This window comes from Lissotriton vulgaris, chromosome 10 (genome assembly GCF_964263255.1).
Source record: "Lissotriton vulgaris chromosome 10, aLisVul1.2, whole genome shotgun sequence".
Lineage (NCBI taxonomy): Eukaryota > Metazoa > Chordata > Amphibia > Caudata > Salamandridae > Lissotriton > Lissotriton vulgaris.
Window position 1 is genome coordinate 548178539 of NC_141698.1, and position 23823 is coordinate 548202361.

Below are 23823 nucleotides of genomic sequence, written 5' to 3' on the forward strand. Positions count from 1 at the left end.
TAGTTTTCACTAAGGGACACTTGAATACTCCCTCTGTTCCATTGGCTAGCTCCATAAATGGAGGCTAGCCATTGGAACAGAGATCTGTCCGTCAAGCCCGGACCAGATTCGGGGGCGTTCCAGAGATTTTTTCCATGGGCGTGGTTTCACTCTCCGTGGCGTGGTTTCACTCTCCGTTGAGCGCTTGACCGAGCGGCGCGGGTGCCACTCATTTGCCGCCTTTATTTGCCCGTGTGGTTGCGTGTGCCGACTCCGTTTGGATATTTTATTTAATTTAATCGAGGGAGCCCACCCCTCTTCAGTCCCGCATCACCGCCTCAGCCCCAGGTCAGAGGAGACGCCGAAGGAGCAACCGCTGACGTCACCCGGGAGCCGCGCTGCCATTGGTTTAGGCAGCGGGAGGCTCGCCGGGCGACCTGCGCGGTGATTGGCTGCTGGGAGGACCGAAGAAGCAGGAAGCAGCCTGTCGTGCCCTGCCGAGGCTGAAAAAAACATTAGTGCACACAAGACCCAGCATTGTCCCTTTGTTTCCCACCGCGGCCCCCGAAGCCGAAGGAAGCAGTTCATTACCTGTCATGTAGGCTATATGTAATTTGCAGTTCATCCTGGCATAGCGGGTTCAGCCTTTCATACCTCTCACTCGCGCCGGAAGTCACATTGCCAGTGCCCGCCCCCTCTGTCGACCTGTGGGATCTGCAAACATGGTCGTCAGGAAGCAAGGTAAGCAGAGGACAAGTTTGCCTTCTGGTGTTGTGCATGCTTCGTGTGTATCTCTGATTGCAGCATGTGTGCGCGATTTGCAGCGGCTGGGGCAGACCCTGAGAAGGAGGGATACTTCGACAATGTGTTGAAATTTTGCATACATTCACTTGCACCCCAGTAATAATTATTCTGAAGTCTCTTCTTGAGCGTTCCCATGTCCATTGGATTTTTAATTATTTTATGATAATCTGGTAAATTTATTTTCACAGAATCTACAGGTTGATAGAAGGGCCATGCAAACTGTTGTTTCCACAGAGTCTTCACAACCACATTTTGCATGTACTGCAGCTGGTTTGTCTTCCGACCGGGTTTGTTGGGGTTGGGGACCTCAGGAGGAGGAAGGTTGATGGGGCCAAGCATGAGGCTATCGAGCCGCCTGGGCAGAGTTTTATGACATGTCAATTCCCGGGACCTATTGACGTTAATCTACTTGACTTGCAAATGTACCGAGAGAGAAAGGCGTGCTGTTGTTTTGCCCGAACGCCTCGTTTTGACACAGCTCTTGTTAGGTCCAGACACTAGAAGTTGTTTAAGTGACAGCACAGCTGCACAACGTGAGGGGGGCGTGTTTGGGTTCAAACGAGGGGCATGCTCAGTCTTCGCCTTTCAGAAAGCTGTGTTTGGATATAAACGGGGAAGTGCAATGTTATATGTAGAAAGCATGCGTTTTGTGTTATATAATATTGTTTTGATTGTAACTGCTCATATTTTGTCAGCCTCTGTTTACATGATCATTGCCGCTCCTGTGGTGCTACTCCCTCGAATAGCCCTGCTGCAAAACGTGATTTTCCAGAAACTTTCTGGGTAGTTTGAGGAGCCTGATGCATTGACTACCTCTGTGTATATTTATTGAATGTCTGCCACTTAGGCCAGATCGCCCTCAACAGGGTCCAGCTTGTCTCGTTTCATTGATTTTTTTTTTTTGGACGATCTAGTTAATTTAACAGCTACTAAATGTGCAGGCAGTCGGACTTTTAGTGTGTGTGTGTGTGTGTGTGTTTTTTTTGTTGAAGGGTCGTACCTCATCAGCTGGGATGGGTCGGTGCTAGATGCTACGAATGAGGTTTGTGGAGCTTGCAGTGTGTGGGGCTTGTTGTGTCCTTCTTCCCTCGGTCTGCCTGGTGTTTTGTGCCGTTCCTCCACCTGAACTGAGCCCTTTAAAATAAGACCATGCTCCAAAAAGTACCGCAGCCCCCTGCTCTGAACAATAAAAAACTGCCCCCTACCTCCGTGAAGTACTCTGACTCTGCTCCCTACCCTCCCTTGGCGCCTAAAACTGTCCCCTGCCATGCACCCTACAAAGCCTCGACTTAGTAAACTGTCCCTTCTCTGTGTGCTTCGAGGCCGTAAAATGTAAGCCTAGGCACAAATGGATGGTTGGATTTGTGGGGTAAAGTTTTATTTAATGTGATTTTATGTAGCGCGAACTTTACCCGAAGGTGTCATAGCGCTTTACATAAGAACCAGTTGCCAAACCTAAGGACTTTGATTTACATGCGTTAAGTAAGATACAAACAGGAAAACAATTGAAATGTACTAGATGTAGTCACACAAAGAAGAGACTGTTGATTCTCGTTATATTTCTATATACATATGGAAGGGATATGAATAGATGTACTGCAAGAGTCACATAAGAATGTTAGAGTAGAAAGGTCTACTGCATATACTAGTGAATACAGTCATGTCTATATACAGAAAAAAATGAGTTTTATTTAGAGGGGTCGGAGTGGGACACAGTGGGTGGATGGATGCATGATGGATGGATGTATGCATGATGTATGGGTGGATGCATGGATGGGTTGTTGGTTGGATGGGTTGGTGGATTGCATAAATTGTTGAGGGATTGGCTGTATATATGCATCTATCCATCCACCCATCCATCCACCCATCCATACACCCATCCATACACCCATCCATGCATGCACCCATGCATGCATCCACCAACTCATCCATGCAAGCATTACAACAAGAGCCCGCAGCTCTCCTTCCTCTCTCCTCGCCCCCTTCCCTGTGCCCTGCCCTGCTATTGTAAATGACAATGCAATTTATTTATGTTAAAAAAAACATAAATAAAAAAAATGTCAAGAGCAATGCCAATAGCTCTAACTTACAAAGGCAAAACCATTGCATTGTAAATGCTTGTTTTGTTGATCTCAAGGACTTGGGAATCTTTGTGTCCTTCACAGTATTGATTACAGCAGATTCATGACTCTTATACTTTTTTTAGTTAGTCATCATCATCATCAACAAACTTTATTCGGTTTTAGAAGTAAAACCATAAAAGTCAAACAAGCATGATTAAAAACGTGTTCCACAATACATGTTACCAACTGTTGATACATCAAATTACACTGGGTTTATAGTTAAAATACATAGATTACAATACAGAAATTAATCACAACTTGACCTGAGTCTTAGGGCTGCCCTTAAAACATTAAGAGTGTACAAAACAGTATCTGTAGAAAGGAGTTGTAAAAAGATAAAAGCTGGTCTTACCCTCCTGAAACCAGTCCTTTTCAGGATAGGGATAATAAATAATTTCCTAGGAAGATCATAAAAACTGCAGAATAGAAGTGCATCCTGTCCTGAGGAGACTCTCCGTCGCAGCCACAGGCCATGAGACACTGACCTCTGTGGGATCCATGCTCTTGAGCCAAGAGATAGTAGAAAAGGTTGAGCCAAAACCTTGTCAACAAAAAACTATCATGAATACTTTTGAGCCCTAAAAGATATGGTTGGCACAATTTTTAACATAATGTACCTACGCACACTGGACTTACACAGCTCTGCTGCCTCTCTTCCGCGACTCCGTTATACTTTTTTAGTTAGTCTTTTGTGGTTATACCTGGTTTAGCCCACATTTCTCTATATCCGACCTACATAGCTACTACTTATCACTTTTAACCCCTTTTAACATTCGAATTAAGTGATGACGTGTTTGATGATGGAGGCATTTTTTCTGTGAACAGATTCCAATTTAGTTCCGGGGTATAACAGAGTACAGAAAGAGACAGTATGGTTTATTTTCCCATTTCACTGAGTTGCCAGAACTCTGCTAGTTCCCTGTTACCAGTTCAGGGAATCTAATGCTAGATGACGTCTCTATCTCATTTAAACACTCATCCTCTATGGGAGGAATTATGAAGTTACTCCACTCCCGACTTACCCCTCCCTTACCACCACCACCACACACACACACACACACAGACACAGATGTTCTTTTCCTTGCCTCAGACATGCCCTCAGGTCTTAAGTGTGACAGTCCCTGGTTGCGGCCATGCATCCCAAACACTTTTTCCTTTCTGAAATTCCCTTCATACTGTTATTGAGTGTACACCCTCAAATGCATTTCTAGTCTTGATAGTATTTGTATGGATCCCCATTTTGCCAAAACTGGTAAATGTACTTCAGTACTGTTGAAAGTGGTCTATTCTTTCTCAGTTAATCTATGCTGTTGGTCTGTTCTTGTTGTCACATAAAATGGTTGTGTGACAATCTGAAAAGTTTTTTGTACTTGGCTGCACGTCTTAAACCGGTGCCATAGAATCTTAAGTCACCCATTGTCCACACCTGCCTTTGGATATCTGTAGTAGTCCTCAAGCCTCTGCTGTGCTATTATGAAACAGCAGAGTCTTAAATTGGTTAGTTGGAAGGCAGTGATACCCTTTATCTTTCTTTCGTACACTTTACTTGTAGGAAGATCAGCATAGTTAAATCTAGGGCATATGGCTATACCAACATCACAGCTTATTCCTTATGGGGAATTCTGTGCTAGAAAGGCAATTCTTCCACATACCTCACAATTACATAAATAATGTAGAGGACGCCCTACAACTGGCATGCCAGTTAGATAATCTAAGCCATATGGCTGTACCAGCACCACAGCTAATTCCTTATGGGAAATTCCATGCTAGAAAGGCAATTTTTCCTCAACTTCACAATTAAGAAAATTATGTAGATGATGCCATACAACAAACATGGCGGTATGAGATGGCAGCTTGAAGATGGCAATGCAATTATGAATGGGATATGTGGTTTTAAAGAAGAAAACAGTATGACTTCTGACATAACATGGAAGCAGTTTGGGAAGGCAACAGGGGCAGAAGGTTAGAGAAAATGGTGGTATATCATGATTAGAAAGAGAAGCCAGGAAAGAGCCCTGAGTCCAAAGGAGCAAAGCAAAGCAAAACAGCAGCAAAGCAAAACAACGTCCAAGCAAACAGAAAGGTAAATGATGTGGTTCAGAACCAGAATAGTAACTTTTTTTCTTTTCAGTAGCCACGGAAAGAGAAGCAGGCTACAGCTATCCCAACAGGAAAACCACCACAGAATGCTTAGCATAAGCAATACACAACATTCTTACTAGGCAGGGAATTCTGTATGAGAAAAGCACCATCTTTGAGTTTGAAGCTGTGAACTGTTCACCACTAAATTCACCTGGGTGTGTTATAGCACCATGGTCCACTTACTCCCTGACTGAACACCTGATTTTTCCAAGGTAGGAAGAGAGAGTTCTTCTTGCTATGTTTGTTGATACAAACTTCGGGGGGGGGGTATTTGTTTTCTTATGGAGATCACCTTTTTATGGTTCTTGTGGCATATAACATTAGCATTGACCATAATGTGCTGCTTAGTGGATCCACTCATGAAGAACCTTATTCAGCAGCATATAGGTGATGCGTTACGCACAGTCAGCACTGATATAGAAAAAAGTTAACAATGTTGGTCTGCATAACAGTAAGGCTAGCGGGTGTCTTGTAGGTGACTGTTTGCGGTATAAACTCTGTTGCAGCACAAAACCCTCTATACTTTTTTTTCCACACCTGGCATGCCTGGGTACATTTCCAAAAGTATTTTACTGTAATTCGTCTACCTATTTTGAGGTTTTGGGTGCATTATGGCAAATATTTCAATTTTTTTACTGTAATTATTAAACCTGCTCCTAGGGATTTTCAGCTATTAAGCGTGGAAGTGAAAAAAAATCAGCTTTACAAAGAATTCCTCTATTTGGTCTTCCAGGCTGCATCTTCTCTGAAGGCGTTTGCCATAATGTAGTTGATTGACTTGCCCTCAGATCAATCAATAACAGGTAGCACTGTCTTCAGATAATGACGTTGACAGCTTCCGTGTGGTATTTCTTTGGACCTGTAAAGATTGAAGTTGTTTAGTGGTTGTTATCCTGTTCTATAATCACTAGAGGCTGCAGCAGTAACAATCTTCTGATTAGATACGTCCACAATCAGTTATATTGGTGCTTTTAATTCTGGTGCTGGGGACTCCCTCACATTCACCTGTACCTCATAACACTTACAGTCAGTAGAAGCTTCCAGAGCTTGAACTTCTTCACGCTCCTCCCCCTGCTGTATATATTTACTTTCTTTTTTTTTTAAAGAAAACTTCCATTGTTTTTCACCACACAGCAGCAGGTCCAACAGGTAACCTGTTATACCTTTTATTGTTCTACCACTGGAGCACCAATTTCTTATATTGCTATTGTTTTCAGTCGGGCTCAGGCTAAATGATTCCCTCTGACTCTGATGAATGGTTGCAAACCTTGATATCTCATTGACTGCACCCCTACTAGAGCCTCGATTTGTTCCAGCCACACCTTTGGTACCAAAGCTTGGCCAGCGCCAATACCACCTTTCTTTTACTGTTAGTAACTAAGTATGCCATTATCAACCTAGCACCAATGCCTCAGCGTCTACCAGTGTGAATTCAGCTTTGGTGCCTCAACCTGCACGTTGCTCATTTTGATACCAGTGCTAATACTAGTAACTCCTGCATCCCCATCTCCTCAGCAGGAAAGAGCTAAAACTGTATATTTCCAGAATGATGTAATTTAATTGAATGCTACAAAATTCCTGTCTACATGGAATTCAGACACAAGCACATGTTTTGAAAGATTCTGGCACGGTTTTGCAGTGTGCAAAACTGCTGCCCATTCAAAGGGTGCCATCATTAAAGTCCTCCAATCAGACTGTTGACTATGCCTTTTTGTGAACAGCAGATAGTCCTTGTTAGGGTTATGTTGAACAAACATGAGTGATTTTTCACCTTGGATTTATAAATGCACTGGGAACCCAAAGTGGTGCAGTAAATCCAAGTATTATAAACTTTTTTTTAAATGACCTGAAAAACTTGTCTTAGTCTTACTGTGATTAAGCTTGGGTCTAGAAAAATGGGTATCTTAGATCAGTCATCCTCATGAACCCTGAAGTCAAGTAGCCAACTTATATTGCTTGAAATCCTCTTGTTTAACAAGAATTGTCCAGTGACCCAAATTTTCTCCTGTAGAGCCGATAAGGAAGTACAAGTATTCCTCTCTGGTACTACAGCACACAACACCTACAATGCCAATTACCCACATCTCTGGTATGAGGTAATACAAGAACCAAATTGATGCCACTTTAGCTTAATTGTCTAGAGACTCAACATTAGATTCTAGATAAGCATTAGACTCCAGCACAATTCTTAATGTGCACAAGTCTCTGACTCAGCTCACTATGCCTCACTGTGTCCATGTCTTTGTATTGTGTTTTCAGCTGCTGGCATGGGCCTTTCAAAATTTCATCCTATGCTCATTTCTTGCGGTTTAGTTCTTAACATTTTCTGTGGCCGACTTCAGCTTCAATGTTTTTAGTTTCTGTTTGATGTGAGGCGCAATGCAGATCTCCAACGGATGGACATAACAGGTTCTCACTTAGTAAATTAATTTCTCTCTCTTGGAAGCTTCAGCTCCTAAGTCGAAATTTTCTCAAGGACAACATCCTCGGAAGTATAAAAGTCCTTTTTATTTCTCTACTTCAGCTTCTTTTTATCTTTTGGGTGTAACCAAAAACAAAGTGATAAATGGAGTTCTTGAATTCACTTCAACCACTGGTGATCTATGGGGTCTGCATTGCAGTTAATTATTATCACCTACCATACCACTCTAGACTGAGGCCCGCCCTATGCAGATCAGTACTGACCCTACTCCTTATTGGAACAGTCCATCCTGGACTGGCTCGTGGCTTCCTCCAGAAGGGAACACAAGCAAGCCCAGGGTGGTTTTGGCCTGTGTGGGATAGTCAGTATGGTGGGCCTACATGTTCACTTATGGTGTCATATGCTCCAAAGTGATGATGGAATGATTTAATTCATTTCAGCGACTGGCGATCACTTGGGCTTGTATTCTAGTTCATAGTTTTTTGCCCACCGTACCCCTCTGGACAAAGGCCAGCTTTATGCAAATTTGACTGATCCTGCTGCTCATGGAACCAGTACATCTTGACCCGCCAGGCGTCACCCCTTCCAGAAGGGAACATAAGCAATTCCAAACTTCTTTCAGCCTGTTTGGGTCTTGTCAGTTCATAGGCGGCACCTCGCTGCAGAGAAGGGCCCTCTGTGGGGGCTAGACTAATATATTCTCTTTATGTAGCAGAAGTCTGGCCTGATATCTGTCTGAATACCACCACTGCTACTCCCTTCCAGATGCACCTCATCTTTCACCTTGGTCTCACACTGGAGCCAACTCCAGCAGCACTTCTGTAGTGTCGGTTTCACCTGAGCAGTACTCCCGCATCCCTACAGCACTCCACTCCTTCCTCTGCTTTGCTCAGGGAAGCAGACTGCCCACACTTCCAGGCTGACTGTCAACTCGGCTATGTTGTTCACCCTGGGAACAGGCTGCTTTGGGTATTACCAGTCTGTTGGAAGTAGTTTGACCTGGGCAGAGCCCCAGTGGCAATGCCACCTCCCTTCCGTAATCTCACTCGATAGTATGCATGGCTGCCGCAGGCTTTTGGCCGTAGATCATGGCAGTAAACTCTGCTACAATGTGGCATTCTTTTTTAAAAAAATATATTTTTATTTGCATTTTTCCCCAGTAACAACATTACATTTACGTCTTTATCAATCAACATCCACTGCCCTCCAGCCCTCCACCCTCTCCGCCATATTGCAAAAAATAATACTCCAGTCTGTTCTTCATTCTGGCTCAATGAGTCTATCCCCAACATTTTCAGTATCTCTGTGTCGGAATTCCCTCTGAGCCATCTACACCCCGAGAGCGCTCTATCCCTGCTTTCCCACTCACAATCCCCCATCAAGGCCATGATATTTTCTCCATTTATTCCAAACTCTTCCAAATTTCTTGGGGCAGCCTCTTGCCTTATATGTGACACTTTCTGTCGTTATGTAAAGGTCCATACCCCTTCTCCATTCCTCAATCTGCGGTGTCCTGTCCGCCCCCCAGTATTTCGCAACATCTCTCTTAGCCACTACCAAGGCCAAGGCCAGGAAGATCAGTAGTGGACGCGCCAGATCTACATTGTTGGTCATACCTAGGAGGACTAATTTGGGGTTCATGGGCAAGGGGGCCTCCAACACCTCTTACAATGTGGCATTCTTGGAGCCTGGCAAGCAATTTATTTAATGTTCTGTGATCTGGTATTTGATGAAATCTTGCAGGTCATAATTGACTGTGATTAAGGCCTATAGGAGCTTTGACAGAAAGATGATCGTATTATAAAATTAAGTTGTCAAAGGACACTGAAGGACTTCTCTCCCCATAGACCTCAACTTCACAGAATTATTTTGGCTTCTACATATTGTTTCATGAGGGTAACATTTTTAGAACCAATCCTTTTTTCGATTTAAATCTTAACAAGATTTCCACATGAGCAAAGATGTATTACTTAAATTGTGCTGAGAGAACTCTTTATAAATCAGAAGTTAGTTATGTTATCACCATTTGTGCAGCAAACTTCTAAACTTTATAGGGTCCCATAGTACAATTTATAGTCTGTGAATCTGTTCCCTTTCTGGAATTGCCATCAACTCAAGTCATGTTTGCCTGTTGTTAATGTGTTTGGTTGGTATAGTTTGGCAGTTAGAAAGGCTCCTAGAGTCTAGTCGGTGTGCACAGGATATTTTGTATTTACAAATAGCTTTTGTTTCTTTGGTTGAAGACATTGTTGAAAATCTTCAACTTCGTCTGGATCATCTCTTTCATCCTGCTAAGAAATTTACTTCTGCTCCTTGAAGAAATCCTGTTCAGACAGTAGGGGTCAAGGCAACACAAGTGGCTTTTCAGTTTCACGTTCCTCTTGAAGTGATCTGTAAGGCATCCATATGGGCTACCCTGCATGGACTCTATTCGCACAGCATTTTATATTGACTCCGATGTTCAGTTTGGCCATAGCTTCTTAAAACAAGACATTGGCTAAATTCTCAAAAGCTGGTGGTTTCTACTTCAACATGACTTCCCCTTTTTCCCCAAGTATTTTGTTCTTTAGAATACTCCTACAAGTTCCCAGAACAGGGCTCATGGAACGTTGAAGTACAAAACCTTTGTGATGTGGACTGCGCACTTCTAATCCGAAAGCATCTTTCTGTCTACACAAATTGTTAGCCATTTCAGCAGTAGATAATAATAGCGGTCTAATAGGAAGAGGAGCTGGCACAGGGCTTCGACGTGAGGTGAATTTTGAATGATTGCTCAAGCATCCTAAGTTGAAAGTGTAAATGCTCTGGACCGCGTCCTTGGATAGCAGACATTTCCACGACTACAGTTTCAGAGATCTCTATGGTGAGTCACTTGTACTGTAAAGAAGGAAGCTTCATACTTGTTTGCACCTCACTTCAAAAGGGTAACTCAAGGATACTGTATGGTATTCTCCATTTTCTACTCTTAATTTTTATCTTGTATGATTGAATTTCCTGGCTGAACCGTTGTGTTTCGATCGTTATTGTTAGTGTTTTTATATTGAAATAATGCATAGATGTTCCAATTATTTTTTTTTAAAAAGTGGACAGGTGAATCTGTAATGCACCTTTCTAATCAAAAACTTCACGCTTGTGAAGTTATCCCCTGTAATTTGTTGCTGACTTTTTTCCACCATGTTTTATAAACATTCTGAATAGTTGCTTTGTCTTTTCTGTAGCAGCCACTTGGCACCCTTGCAACTGATTTTGGTGGAATGGTGAACAACCCACATCTGAGCGATGTGCAGTTTCAGATGGACTGTGGCACTGTCCTGTATGCACATCTTTTTGTGCTGTATGCTCGCTGCCCACTTCTCGTTGAGCTGGTAAGGTTTGTTGTGAGGGACTGTACTTTTTGTAGTAGGTCTTTTTTCATTTTGGAATTTTCAGATTTGGACCACTTTTTTTTAACTTGCCTAAACTGACACATTTCTTGTATTTCTTCTAATTCTTGAATGTTCCCCTGTACTTTTAAATGGATGATAATCCATGTGTGTTCCTTACATTTGACAAAATGTGTCCAGATTCACTCTAAAAGAATTGCACTTGAGTTTGTGAAAAAATTATGAATTTGTTTGTTAGCAAATTACATACATTTGTATGTGAGAGCTTAATGATCATAACTCTATATTTCGATCAAATAATATAGTTTTTGAATCCAGCAGGAAATTGTTACACACAAACACAAAGTGCTGCACTATTATTCCTTCACCTTTGTTGCATCTGCTTTGTAATGCATGTCCTGCAGGTAGGTTCTGAAAATGCAACTATGGGACAATATATCCCCATTTTTACAAAAGCTTCCAAGCCTTTCAACAGATTGGAAATTTGGCTGCAATGTGCAGATATTGATGGCAAGAAAGCACTACTTCACTGCTTTCAAACAAGAATTGCAAGCAAAGGTAGCGGATGTGCTATTTAATTGAAACAACATTTTTAGCGTGCAAGTGGATGTAAAGACAGATACTTGTATTGCTCTTTCCTCAGGTTATCTTCAAAAGAGACCGCTATTACAGTTACAGAAGACCGTATCAATGCAAAGGATGGTATCAATGTGTCAGTAATTGTAATGCTTACAAATCAGCATCACAAGTTTAAGCACATATCAGTATAACTATATATCAAAAATAAAAGAGGACAAAGATGAACTTATCAAAGAATATGAACCGGCAACAGCCTAAATAGAAGAGACCAGGATTTCACAAAGATATCTGATCTTTCATCTACTTTGTGAGACGTTAAATGAAAAAATTTCAAACAGCATGGCAGGAAATATTGTCCAAAAATGGGTCTTAGACATTGTGCAGAAGGTGCAGACCTTGGAATTTATCAATAAACCTCTAAGAAAACCAAGCTTTGAAATGGTTAGCCTTCAGGAAATTCTTATTATTAGTCATGAAGAGGGCTATCTAATCACCATAAATGTTTTCGATGCATATTTCAGACTACCCATGCAACGGACACACTTCACTTTCTAAGATTTCAAGTATACCCGTCTAGGAAACTGGAATTTTGTTGCAGTTATCTCGCCACTTTATGACCCCTTTTTTGCTACTAGATGTTGATTTTCGACTCTGACAGTGCACTGAGGCCTGCTAACCAGACCTCAGTGCCAGTGCTCCTTCCCCAAAACAAGATGTTGTCTAACTGTGCTACAGTTGGCTAAGGACTTTCACACCCCTGTAAGTCCCTAGTAAATAGTACCCCAGGTACAAATGGCATGAGTGCTAAAGGGGGCCCCAAGGGCTGCAGCATATCTTATGCCACTGTCAGGTACCCACACACAAATTCCACACAGACTGCCATTACAGGCTGCATGACATGGTACAAACCATGAGTGAAAACATGACATGACACACTCCTGTGTGGCATCCCAAAATCCTTGCATCTAATATATGTAAGCCACCCCTAGAGCAGACTTTTGATCACTAAGGCTGGTTGCATTATATTGTGAGGACATATGTTCATGAAGCATTGTTTACTATATATTTATTCAACCCTTTTAACTCAAGGATTAGTAAGAACGACAGCATGGCCTTTAATCCCTCTAGGTTCCGGCTTGTTAGAACCTGCAATGCAGTTATTCCTTACATCTTCATCAGTGAAGCCTGCTCCATCTCGACGTCTTAAAAATGTAAGCCACCTGACCAAAATTCGCTCTTCCTTAGAGCAGACCTTCCTCTGCATTCTGTAATTGTAGTTGCAGCAAAGAAGTCACACATTGTTGCTCCTTCATCTTCCGTACCACAGGTTAGAGAAAGTAAGCATATTGAGGCTATTGGAAAAAAGATGTGTGGACCATCAGCATCGACAATGAAGGCTACCAGTGCTATTCCTTGTTCGGTAGAAGTGACAGATCTCTATAGGATTCATAACATAGATTTACAGAGAAACTCCCCATAGAAGAAATACAAGATTTCCAAGAGATCTTGAATGAAGGTTGCCCAGTGGCAAATCAGATCATAGGTGCAGCAGCTGAAACGTCTGATCTAGCTGCTCATGGATAATGTCATTGGATCTGTGAATCTAGATCATCTTGGCTCAGACTCACTGGTCTCAAATCAGAAGCGCTGCAACATTTTCTGAATTTGCTGTTTTCAGGGAACACACTGTCGGGGTCTTATGTAGACGATGAGATGTCCTGAGTGAAAACTGAGATAGACACCTTGAAGGCTGTTGGCCTAGAAAAACAGAGAAAATATCCTAGGACGTACAGACCCTCCGATAGGCAATATTTTCCTCAGAGGGTTCATTGTTCTCCATCAACACCACCACCACCAGCCAAAACAGCCCTGTCACCTTTGAAAGCAATAATATGTAGGGGAACATAGCAGCAATGGGGTGGAAAACCTTCGGCAAAGCAATGAGCTTCCATCTTTGTTTCCCACTCCGGGGGGGAGAGTATTACCAAGTATTTGGAAGAGTGGCGCCTCATAACAACAGACGAATGGGTCTTGGATATTGTTCAGAATGGATATTCTCCAGTATTGGATCTTTCATAGATTCACATAGTTGAATCATTCCAGTCATCGTAGTGGGAGTCCCACAGTATCCTTATAAAAAGCAGTAGATAATGCTTTCATATGCTATCATGCACTGAACAGTCACTGCAATAGCCTATCTAGTTTCTTTTGTAAAAAAAGAACCAAAATTTAATAATAACCTATCAGGTGACAGTACCCTGTAGAACACTCCCAAGAAAGACTGAGTTCCTCAGATGTTCAAGTACAAGTGTGAAACTATATACTTTGAGAAAATAAGGAAAATCTCTCAGGGGAGAAGGGATAGGCTGCGTTCCTCAGATTTTCTACTGCATGTCGTGTGACAGGGAGTCTCCCAGAGCTCTGCTCAGTTTTTTCCCCTAAAACTACCAGATACCAGATATCTTCTATAAAATGTCAGATTCTTCAGGGAAAGGTCTCTTCAGGTCGTCTGAAACTTGCGGAAAGAAGAGGCTTCATGCTGAAGATCCCCATAAAAACTGTATGTTCGAGGCATATGAGCTGCATATTACACACTGTGCATAGATCGCCACCTAGTGTTGGGCCCGGATGTTTGCAGTTTGTTGTTGTCCTGAAAAGTTCTTTCGAAGTCACAAGATAGGTGACTCCTCCTTTGGACCACATTGCACATTGGCATCGACTCCATCCTCAGATTGTTTTTTTCCGCCATCGGGCTCGGATGTGTTTCCTGTGCTCCTGTTTGGAACCGAATTTCCTTCGGTGCGCAATCCTCACCCAGTTCGATGGTATTGTTTTGATCGCGCTCCACATCAACGCGATTCTTAACCTCTTCGAAGTCTTCGATTCAGGTTGCCGACGAAGGCCTTCGGGCCTACCTACGCCTCATCTTCTGGCTCATGGAAAGGACGCCAATGTGGGTCGAAGTTTCCCCACACCGATCTACATGAGGTGTGCAACCTTTGCCTCTCACCGGAGCACGAGGCCAAAGACTGTTCCGCTTGTGCCTCTTTCCGCTCCAAGAAGACGAATCGGGACCGACGAGCTCGAAGAACAATGGCTCGCTCGTCAGCTTTGATCCCCGACGACATCTTTGGCGAGGCCGACGTGCCAGAACACAAGCACGCCGAAGAATATGCCAGCTTCTCCGATGCCGAAGACTCAGACGTGGAGGACATTAATCCAGCTCAACGGGTCGTAAGTAAGACCGTCGACCCCAACCCTTCCTTGACACCCTCAAAAAAGGCTTCGGTCACACCCTCACCTTCGAGCCCGGGTGCACACAGAGAGACTGCTTCCCATGCCCCGCCTTCGGGCCCGGCAAAGAAGCCTACTAAGCCTTCAGGCAGCTCGGGCTTGGGTCAGCCTATTCCCGGTGCCGATCCCATACCGATACTGCAGAAGAAGCCATCATCCTCAACCAAGCCGACCGCTGCTCCGACACCTAAGCATACGGCGCCGAAGAATGGCAGCGGCTCATCGATGCCGAAACCGCACTCGGACTGAGTAAAAACCCGCCTAAAGGCCACGATTCACACTCTTCGGAGCCAAAGAAACTGACGGAACCGAAAAAACATGTTCCGGGAAAAGACATTTCAAAAGGTCACACTAAACCAAAAGACCCTAGACCAGCTACCGACTCGGTGCTGAAAAAACCTCCGGAACCGAGAACTTCGACGCCGAAGGATCTGCCCTACACAGAAGAACATTTTACACCAGATCCTAATAAAAAACTCTTGTAAAGGATCCTAAGATTGGCCAACTAGCTCCAAGAAGAGACCACTAGAAGCGCCGGCACCTCCTCCTCCAAAGAAGAGAGACATTGCAACCTCTCCATTAAGGGTCCCTTCTCCACCACCTCCCCATGCTGTTCCTCCTCCACCACATCATTCACCTACACCATCCACTAATCCAGATGATGATGTGGATACAGACTCTGATGACACAGGTGGGGGGGGGAGCATATGACCCAGCAGGGGCCAATAGTCCCCCTCAGTCACCTAATCCGTGGGATGATTATAACACCCCTGATGTACCTTACGTCCCACAAGACGACGTATATCCTTCCAGATCTTCCCCACCAGAGGACACCATAGGTTTTAACCAACTAGTCCAAAGAGCTGCCCAGAACCATGGGGTTGACTTGCACACTGAGACTGTGGAGGAAGATTTGATATTAGACACTTTTGATAACGTACAAATGTCTACTGCCATTTTGCCAATGCTTAAAGGTGTCATCAAGCATGCAACAGAGGTCTTTAAAGACCCTGTCAGTGCTCGGGTCCTCAACCCTCGCGTTGAGAAAAAATATAAAGCTGCCCCTACACACCCAGTTTACATTAAAGGTCCAGCACCACTAGATTCTTTAGTAGTGTCTGATGCATGTAAACGTGCTAATTCACAAACATCAGGTGAGGACTCACCACCAGATAAAGAATCTAAGCTCCTTGACGACTCCGGTAAACGAACAGCGTCACAGGCAGCTAACATTTGGCGCATTGCCAATACCCAAGCGTTGTTGGCAAGATATAACAGGGCACATTACGATTAACAGGAGTCCATAATGCAGCATCTACCAGACAAATATAAAAACAGGGCCAATGAACTCATACAGGAAGGTAAAATTATTACTAATACTTCCATTCGTTGTGCCCTCGATGCTGCAGATACTGCCTCAAGGGCAATCAATACTAGTACCCTTTTGCGGAGACATGCCTGGCTACGTATTTCAGGTTTTAAACCTGAGGTACAAAATTCCACCCTCAATCAGCCATTTGATGAGACACATTTATTTGGCCCTAATGTTGATGTGTCTTTCGAAAAAATGAAAAAAGACACCGACACAGCAAAATCTATGGGAACCTTGCAGTTGCAAGCTCCCAGACTTTCTTTTTGTCGCTCATCATACAGAGGCAACACAAGAGGCTACTCCTCCGAAAGCCCCTCTACTTCCTACAAAACCCCTAGCCAATCCACATACACTAAGGGCTACCAGAGAGGGGGTTACAGGAGTAACAACAACAAAGGCAGAGGCAAAACCAACAACTCCCGCTCTGCCTCCACCCCTACCCAATGTTTCCCCCCCTCCCCCCTTAACATTCCACCCCTGTGGGGGGAAGACTGCAACAATTCCTTCCTGCCTGGATCAACTTCACATCAGAAAGGTGGGTGCGACAACGTATTGAGTCAGGTTACTGTCTAGAACTAACATCTACCCCGCCCCCCCAAACATACCACCCAAACAGCATCCAATGTCACAAGAACGTCTATCACTCTTAAAGCAAGAAGTAATATCTCTGCTACAAAAAAGTGCATTAGAACCAGTTACTCTGCGCCAACAAAACAAAGGGGTTTACTCCCTATATTTTCTTATTCCAAAGAGGGACAGCTCTCTGAGGCCTATTCTGGACCTCAGACCGCTAAACATATACATACAGTTAGACCATTTTCACATGGTCACACTCCAACAAGTCCTTCCTCTCCTGTTACAAAACAACTTCCTTGCTACTCTAGATCTCAAGGACGCATACTTCCACATTCCCATTCACAAGGCTCACAGGAAGTATCTCAGATTTGTAATAGACGGGCAGCACTATCAATTCAAAGTACTCCCATTCAGAGTCACTACAGCACCAAGGGTATTCACCAAGTGCCTAGCAGTAGTTGCAGTACTTTTACGAAGACAGCACATCCATGTCTTCCCGTACCTCGACAACTGGCTCATAAAAGCCAGCTCATACAACCAGTGTGTGGAACACACTTACGACACGATCCAACTGCTCCACAACTTGGGGTTCTCAATAAACCACACCAAGTCTCATCTGCAACCATCCAAAGTACAACAGTACCTCTGTGCTACAATTAACACCTCAACAGCGCTAGCTTATCCCTCTCCAGCAAGGATAGCCAGCATGCAAACTCTTCTCAAAGTTTCAGCCACACCACTCCCTTCTAGCACGAGTGTTCATGCAACTCATAGGGATGATGGCCTCTTGCATTTTCATAGTGCCCCATGCCAGACTTCAAATGCATCCTCTACAAGAGTGCCTATCACGTCAATGGAACTAGGCTCAAGGTCAATTAACAGACCTAGTGTTGGTAGACGATCGGACTCCTCGCTCTCTGCAGTGGTGGAACACCAACATCCTTTTCAAAGGGCGACCGTTCCTAGAGCCAGTTCCCCAAATAGTCTTGACGGTGGACGCATCGCTCTCCGGCTGGGGAGCCCACCTACTGCAACACACCATGCAAGGCAGGTGGACACCGCAACAAAAGTTATTCCATATCAATCACCTGGAGTTACTAGCTATATTCCTAGCACTAAAAGCTTTCCAAAAACAAGTATCAAACAAAGCTGTGTTAGTCCGCACCGACAACATGACAGCAATGTACTACATTCACAAGCAGGGCGGAACACACTCCCTGCAACCTTCTCGACTAGCTCAGGACATATGGTGGTGGGCTATACCTCAAAACATATTCCTTCTAGCCCAACATGTTCCAGGAGTACAAAACACCATAGCAGATCTGTTAAGTCGTCAGACACAACAGACCCACGAGTGGGAACTTCATACCCAAGTTCTTCAACCATTCTTTCAGATGTGGGGACAACCTCATATAGACCTCTTTGCCACTCACGAAAACGCCAAATGCCCAAACTTCGCCACCAGATATCCGCACCCACTGTCCAAAGGCAATGCCATATGGATTAACTGGTCAAACAGATTTGCATACGTTTTTCCACCTCTACCACTCATGCCACTAGTAGTACGCAAACTACAGCAGCATTCTCTAACCCTCATTCTAGTTGCTCCAATGTGGGCCAGACAGCCGTGATACACAACACTGCTACAACTGTCTGTGGTACTGCACCAAAAATTATACCTATCTCCACATCTTTTAACACAGAACCATGGAGAGATCAGGCACCCGGACCCAGCTCAGCTCAACCTAGCGATTTGGCTCATTAGATCTTCGAATTTGGATATCTAAACCTTCCTCCAGACTGCATGAATGTTATAAAAGAAGCTAGACGCCCAACCACTAGAGCTTGCTATGCAGCCAAGTGGAAACGCTTTGTAATATATTGTCACAACAATAATATTAATCCCTTAGACGTGTCTATTAAACACATCATAGGATACTTACTGCACGTCTAAAGATATAACTTAGTATACACGTCTATTCGACTGCATCTTGCCTCAATAGCGGCATATCTGCAAAATAGACATCATCTATCTCTATTCAGAGTGCATGCCATTAACTCCTTTAATATTTACAACAAGGGGTGGTGAGGGACAGAGTCTCTGAATTAAGAAGAAAGCTATCACCCAGTCAAAAGATCAGGGCTAGATCCAACACCGTTTTTTAGCTCACTGCACCATCCCAGTTTCAGAACCTGGCTGTATGCAAATTAGTCTGTTCCTGTCCCAGTGCATGATGGGAACAGGACAAACCAAACTACAAAAGCCAATTCTTACACTGGGAAGGAAACAAGCTCCCGGGGACCGGTTTCTGGCATTACAGCCGTCTTCGGCCCAGTTTGCTTGAATCCTATGGTGCAATGACCACCCCCTTTTCTAAATCATTAACTCCTTTAATGGCATAATTCCTCCCAGAGTGCCACCTTCACCTGTGTGGAATTTAAACATTGTTCTCACACAGCTAATGAGACCTCCCTTCGAACCATTACATAAATGTGAACTACAATTTTTAACATGGAAAGTTGCTTTCCTAGTAGCTATTACTTCTCTGAGAAGAGTTAGTGAACTATAAGCATTAACCATTCTAGAACCCTTTTTGCAAATGCATCATAATAAAGGTGTTCTACGTACTAATCCAAAATTCCTGCCCAAAGTCATTTCTCCCTTCCACCTCAATCAATCTGTGGAACTGCCCGTTTTCTTCTCGCGGCCACAGACAGTAGCAGAAAGAGCTCTTCATACCCTAGATGTCAAAAGATCATTGCTATACTACATCGAGAGAACACAACCCTTTCGGAATACAAAACAACTTTTTGTGTCTTTCTCACCAGCACACAAGGGTAATCCCATTTCAAAATCTGGGATAGCTAGATGGATTGTCAAATGCATACAGATTTGTTACCACAAAGCTAAACGTACATTATCTGTTCCTCCTAAAGCCCATTCTACAAGAAAAATAGAAGCTCAATATTCCCCTGGATGACTTCTGCAGGCAGCTACATGGTCTACACCACACACAAAACACTATTGTGTAGATGTGCAAGCCAAACAACAAGCTAATGTGGGCCAGGCTATTCTCAAAACATTATTTCAAACTATTGCGACAGATAGGGGTGGTCGCCGCTAAGAGTGGGTGCTGCTATACAATCTATGCACAGTGTGTAATCTGCAGCTCATGTGCCTCGCATGGAAAATGCTACTTACCAGTATGCATCTGTTCTTGGCATGTAGAGCTGCAGAGTTACACATGCCCACCCGCCTCCCCGGCTACCCTTGTCTGTTCCAGTATTATCTTAATTAGATACTGATTACATGGGCAACCTTCCTTTTCTTGCAAAGCTCCATCATTTCCCTAATGGCGAAAAATAATCTGAGGATGGAGCCGATGCCCATGCGCAATGTGGTCCAAAGGAGGAGTCGCCTATCTCGTGACTTCCAAAGAACCTTTCAGGACAACAACAAACTGCAAACATCCCGGCCCAACACTAGGTGGCGATCTATGCACAGTGTGTAACTCTGCAGCTCTACATGCCATGAACAGATGCATACTGGTAAGTGGCATTTTCCTTATTGTTTGTACCCCCAGCATAAGGTAAAGGACTGCAAGATTTGTAGAACTTTCTCAACCAAAACCATTAAAGATAGAGAGGGAATGTTGTTGATTTGGCTGCAGAGACTTAAAAGTAAATTTGAAGTTGTCTCTGATGATGAGGGAAACTCTACCTCACATACCTCTCTGGACAAATCTAAAAGGAGAGCGAGGTCACAAGAATCTCTTGAGGGCAATAGAAAAGCTTCAAAATAATCCTGTCATGAAGCAGCAGGTCCCTCACAAAAAGGAAAGATTCCATTTCCTGCTGAGGAGAAAGCCCAACTGACCTAAAAATGTGAGAAACCCTATTTAGAGCCATCAATGAAGATTACGGTCTCTAAAAAGCTTGTGTCGTCGACAGCACCGTCACCTTGGTCCCCATCGATGCAGAAATCACTGCTGTGGCATGTTACCCCTCAATTGCTGTCGACGATCACATCGGCGAAAAAATCCTCACCGAGGAAGGTCTCTGATGTGCTGTCGATGGTGACTCCACCGATGATGCCTGTAGCGGCGAAGGTACCTTCACGCCGACGACTTCCTTGTCGACAAGGTCTACTCAGTCGACGATGACTTCCTCGACATCTACCTCCTAGTCATTGGCATTTGGTCTGGCAGCGACAACCTCTTCGACGACAGTATCCGCATTGACTGCGATGATAATTTCATCATCTGTTCCAATTATGCCCTCGTCGACGACACAGACACCACTGCCATCAACTAAGCTGACAAAGCTTAAGACACAGTTCCTCAAACGACCGTTGCTGTTACAACTTGCACCTCTCCATCCGTCGTCGATGTAGTCACCGACGACCTTGTCAACGAGGCGTTTTCTTCTGAATCCTTTATTGATTTCGCCTTTACTTCCTTCAACATTCTTAGAGGAATCTGATGAAGACAAAATGTTTGGCCCTGCTCACAGTTCCTCTCTGCTTCATGTTAAGTATCAGGACGATGATGAAGATGACTCTGAGGGTCATTATCAGGAGGACTGTCACACTCCACATGCAAAGATGCAATACACGGAACCTGTTCATGAACCCATGGTCCACCTACCTGTGGCATTAGTTCAAGAATTGCAAGGCATGTTGCAGGATTATCGTACTCGTTTTCCTTCTTCGAGTGCACCTCCGCCTCTTCTGGTATATCCACCACGCATGTCTGAGCCTTCGCCTAGGATGTCGCCAGCAACAGATAATGTACTACCTCCGCAACAGCATGATACTTCTGATGATGGGTATGTAGAGGAAGGTGAACTGCAAGGTACAAAGCCAGGTGGCAATGAGTGGCAAGATTACACAATCTCAACACCTACTTCCCCATCTCCTCAGATAGCGGATTCTCCGCCGGAGGTCAATGGCAGTTTCCACTCATTGATGGAGAGAGCAGTTTCTCGCTTTGTTACCAATGAAAGTCAAGCAGTCTGACTGCTTTCTTTACGATTTTAATGACCAATCTCGGAAGACTGTGAGAGCAATCACTATAATAGAGCATATTTGGGAGGAAGGTGCGAAAGGTATGAGAACACCTGCTACATTGATCAGACTCAGTAATAACTCAAGCAGCACAATGGAGGTCAAGGACGTTTTTAGCGCCCATTACCGCTCCACCTGATAAAGAAGGGAGGCACCTTGATAACATTGGCAAGAGGTTTACCACCATCTCAGGCACTACTGTGCATGCAGCCAACGTGCTAGCGATATTAGGGTGGTACAACCGTCAAATGTGGTCCGCTATCGCTCCATACGTGGACCTCCTTCCAGAAGACGTGGACCTCCTTCCAGAAGATGAGACTAGATGAGAAAGATCTGCCTCAGAGATTATTGATGCGTCTATGGATGCGGCCTCTCTGGCCTTTTGTCAACTTGCTTGTGCAGCCGTCCTTAGACGTCCAGGTGTGTTGAGAGCAACAACATTTCACCCTGAGGTGCAAAGTAAGGTCCTAGATATACCTTTTAATGGGGATGCACTTTTTGGTAAGTACATTTATGACGCCTTACAGGCCATTAAGGCAGACAATGAGACTGCTAAAGCTTCTGGCACCCTCCAATCCAAAAAGATCCCCTTTCATGGAGCCCGTGATAGAGGAACCTATTCATTTTGTAGGGGCATACCAGAAATAGCAACTTCAGATCTATCACTCATTTCGCCCTTCTTACCAACATCAACAGACATATCGTGCTCAACCACAGACGTAAACAACCTGTGCAGTCCAGGGATACTGTTACAAAACGGTGACAATGTTCCTGCGCCTGAGTCCTCTCCCCATCATTCCAGCCAGAGGAACTCAAATCTCACCTTATTTAAGTCAATGACAAGAAATTACTATAAACAAATGGTTCCTGGATAAAATAACTCCACAAAAATCTCTGCCATCCTATTTTCAGTTACTTAGAAAGGAGGCATTTGTCATGCTACAAAAAGGAGCCATAGAAAGAGTACAATGCCCTCAAAGGGAAATGTGCTTTTTTCCTGTGAAGAAAAAATCGGGAAAATGGCGTCCCAGTCTGAACCTCAGAAAGCTCAACAAATACTTACTGAAAAAATCCTTCCGCATGGTAACTCTCCAGGAGATATTACAGCTTCTGAACCATTTGGATTTTCTGGCCCGCCTCGATTTACATGATGCATATTTCCATATTCCCTTACATCCCAAACATCGAAGGTTTCTCTGTTTTACTGTGGCAGGCACTCACTGTCAGTTCAAGGTCCTTCCCTTCGGCCTCCGCTCAGCCCATCTGGTATTTACCAAATGTCTTGCTCCCGTGGCAGCACACCTAAGATTATGAGGCCTGCAGATTTTCCTGTTTCTCGACGATTGGCTAGTAAATGCTTCTTCTCTTCAACTGGCCTCGGAGGCCATTTCCATCTGCCTACAACTGTTTCGCTCTCTAGGGCTTGCAGCCAATTAACAAAAATCCATTCTCGCACCTTCTCAACGGATAACATTTCTCAGAGCGACATTGTATACCCTCCAAAACAAGGCATTCGTAACCACAGAAAGGCAAAACACCATACTATGGCTGACTCAGTCTATGCAAAAGAGAGTTTTCTTCTGTCAATCTCCTAAAATCCTTTCTCAGCATGATGTCCTCGGCTATCCTCATGGTGCCTCACGCACATCTCAGGATGAGACCTTTCCAGGAGCAGTTGGACAGGCAATGGCTTTAGGTGACCGGTACATTAGAGGACATTATTCAGATCACTCCGATAATGAAAAAAAGCACTTTCTTGGTGGCAGTCTGCCAGCAATAGCTCTGTAAGCCTGACATTCCTATCTCCACGTCCAGAATTCGTTCTGACCACAGATGCTTCAGTGGAAGGCTTGAGGGCCCACCTTCAAGAAAGTCGCAAAAGGAGTGTCTCTCTCTAAGATGCACATCAACTTTCTGGAATCGACAGCAATTTTCCTGGCTCTTCAGTCATTTCTCCCCAGAATAAGAGCATCCTCCGTCCTCATTCGTATAGACAATACCACATGCATGCACTATGTTAACAAGCAGGGAGGAACGAGGACTCCAATTCTATCTTTGGAAGGTCAAAAGATCTGGTAATGAGT

The 23823-nt window shown here is 44.0% G+C and overlaps 1 protein-coding gene across 3 annotated transcripts in view; it reads left to right on the forward strand.

The window, feature by feature from the left end:
- Window positions 1-23823, forward strand: part of SLX4 (SLX4 structure-specific endonuclease subunit) — a 590413-nt gene that overhangs the window by 317402 nt on the left and 249188 nt on the right. For all 3 annotated transcript variants that reach the window (XM_086941400.1, XM_086941399.1, XM_086941398.1), the window contains exon 10: window positions 10689-10835. In XM_086941400.1, the coding sequence (XP_086797526.1) occupies window positions 10689-10835 (147 nt within the window). The remainder of the gene's footprint in view (window positions 1-10688; window positions 10836-23823) is intronic.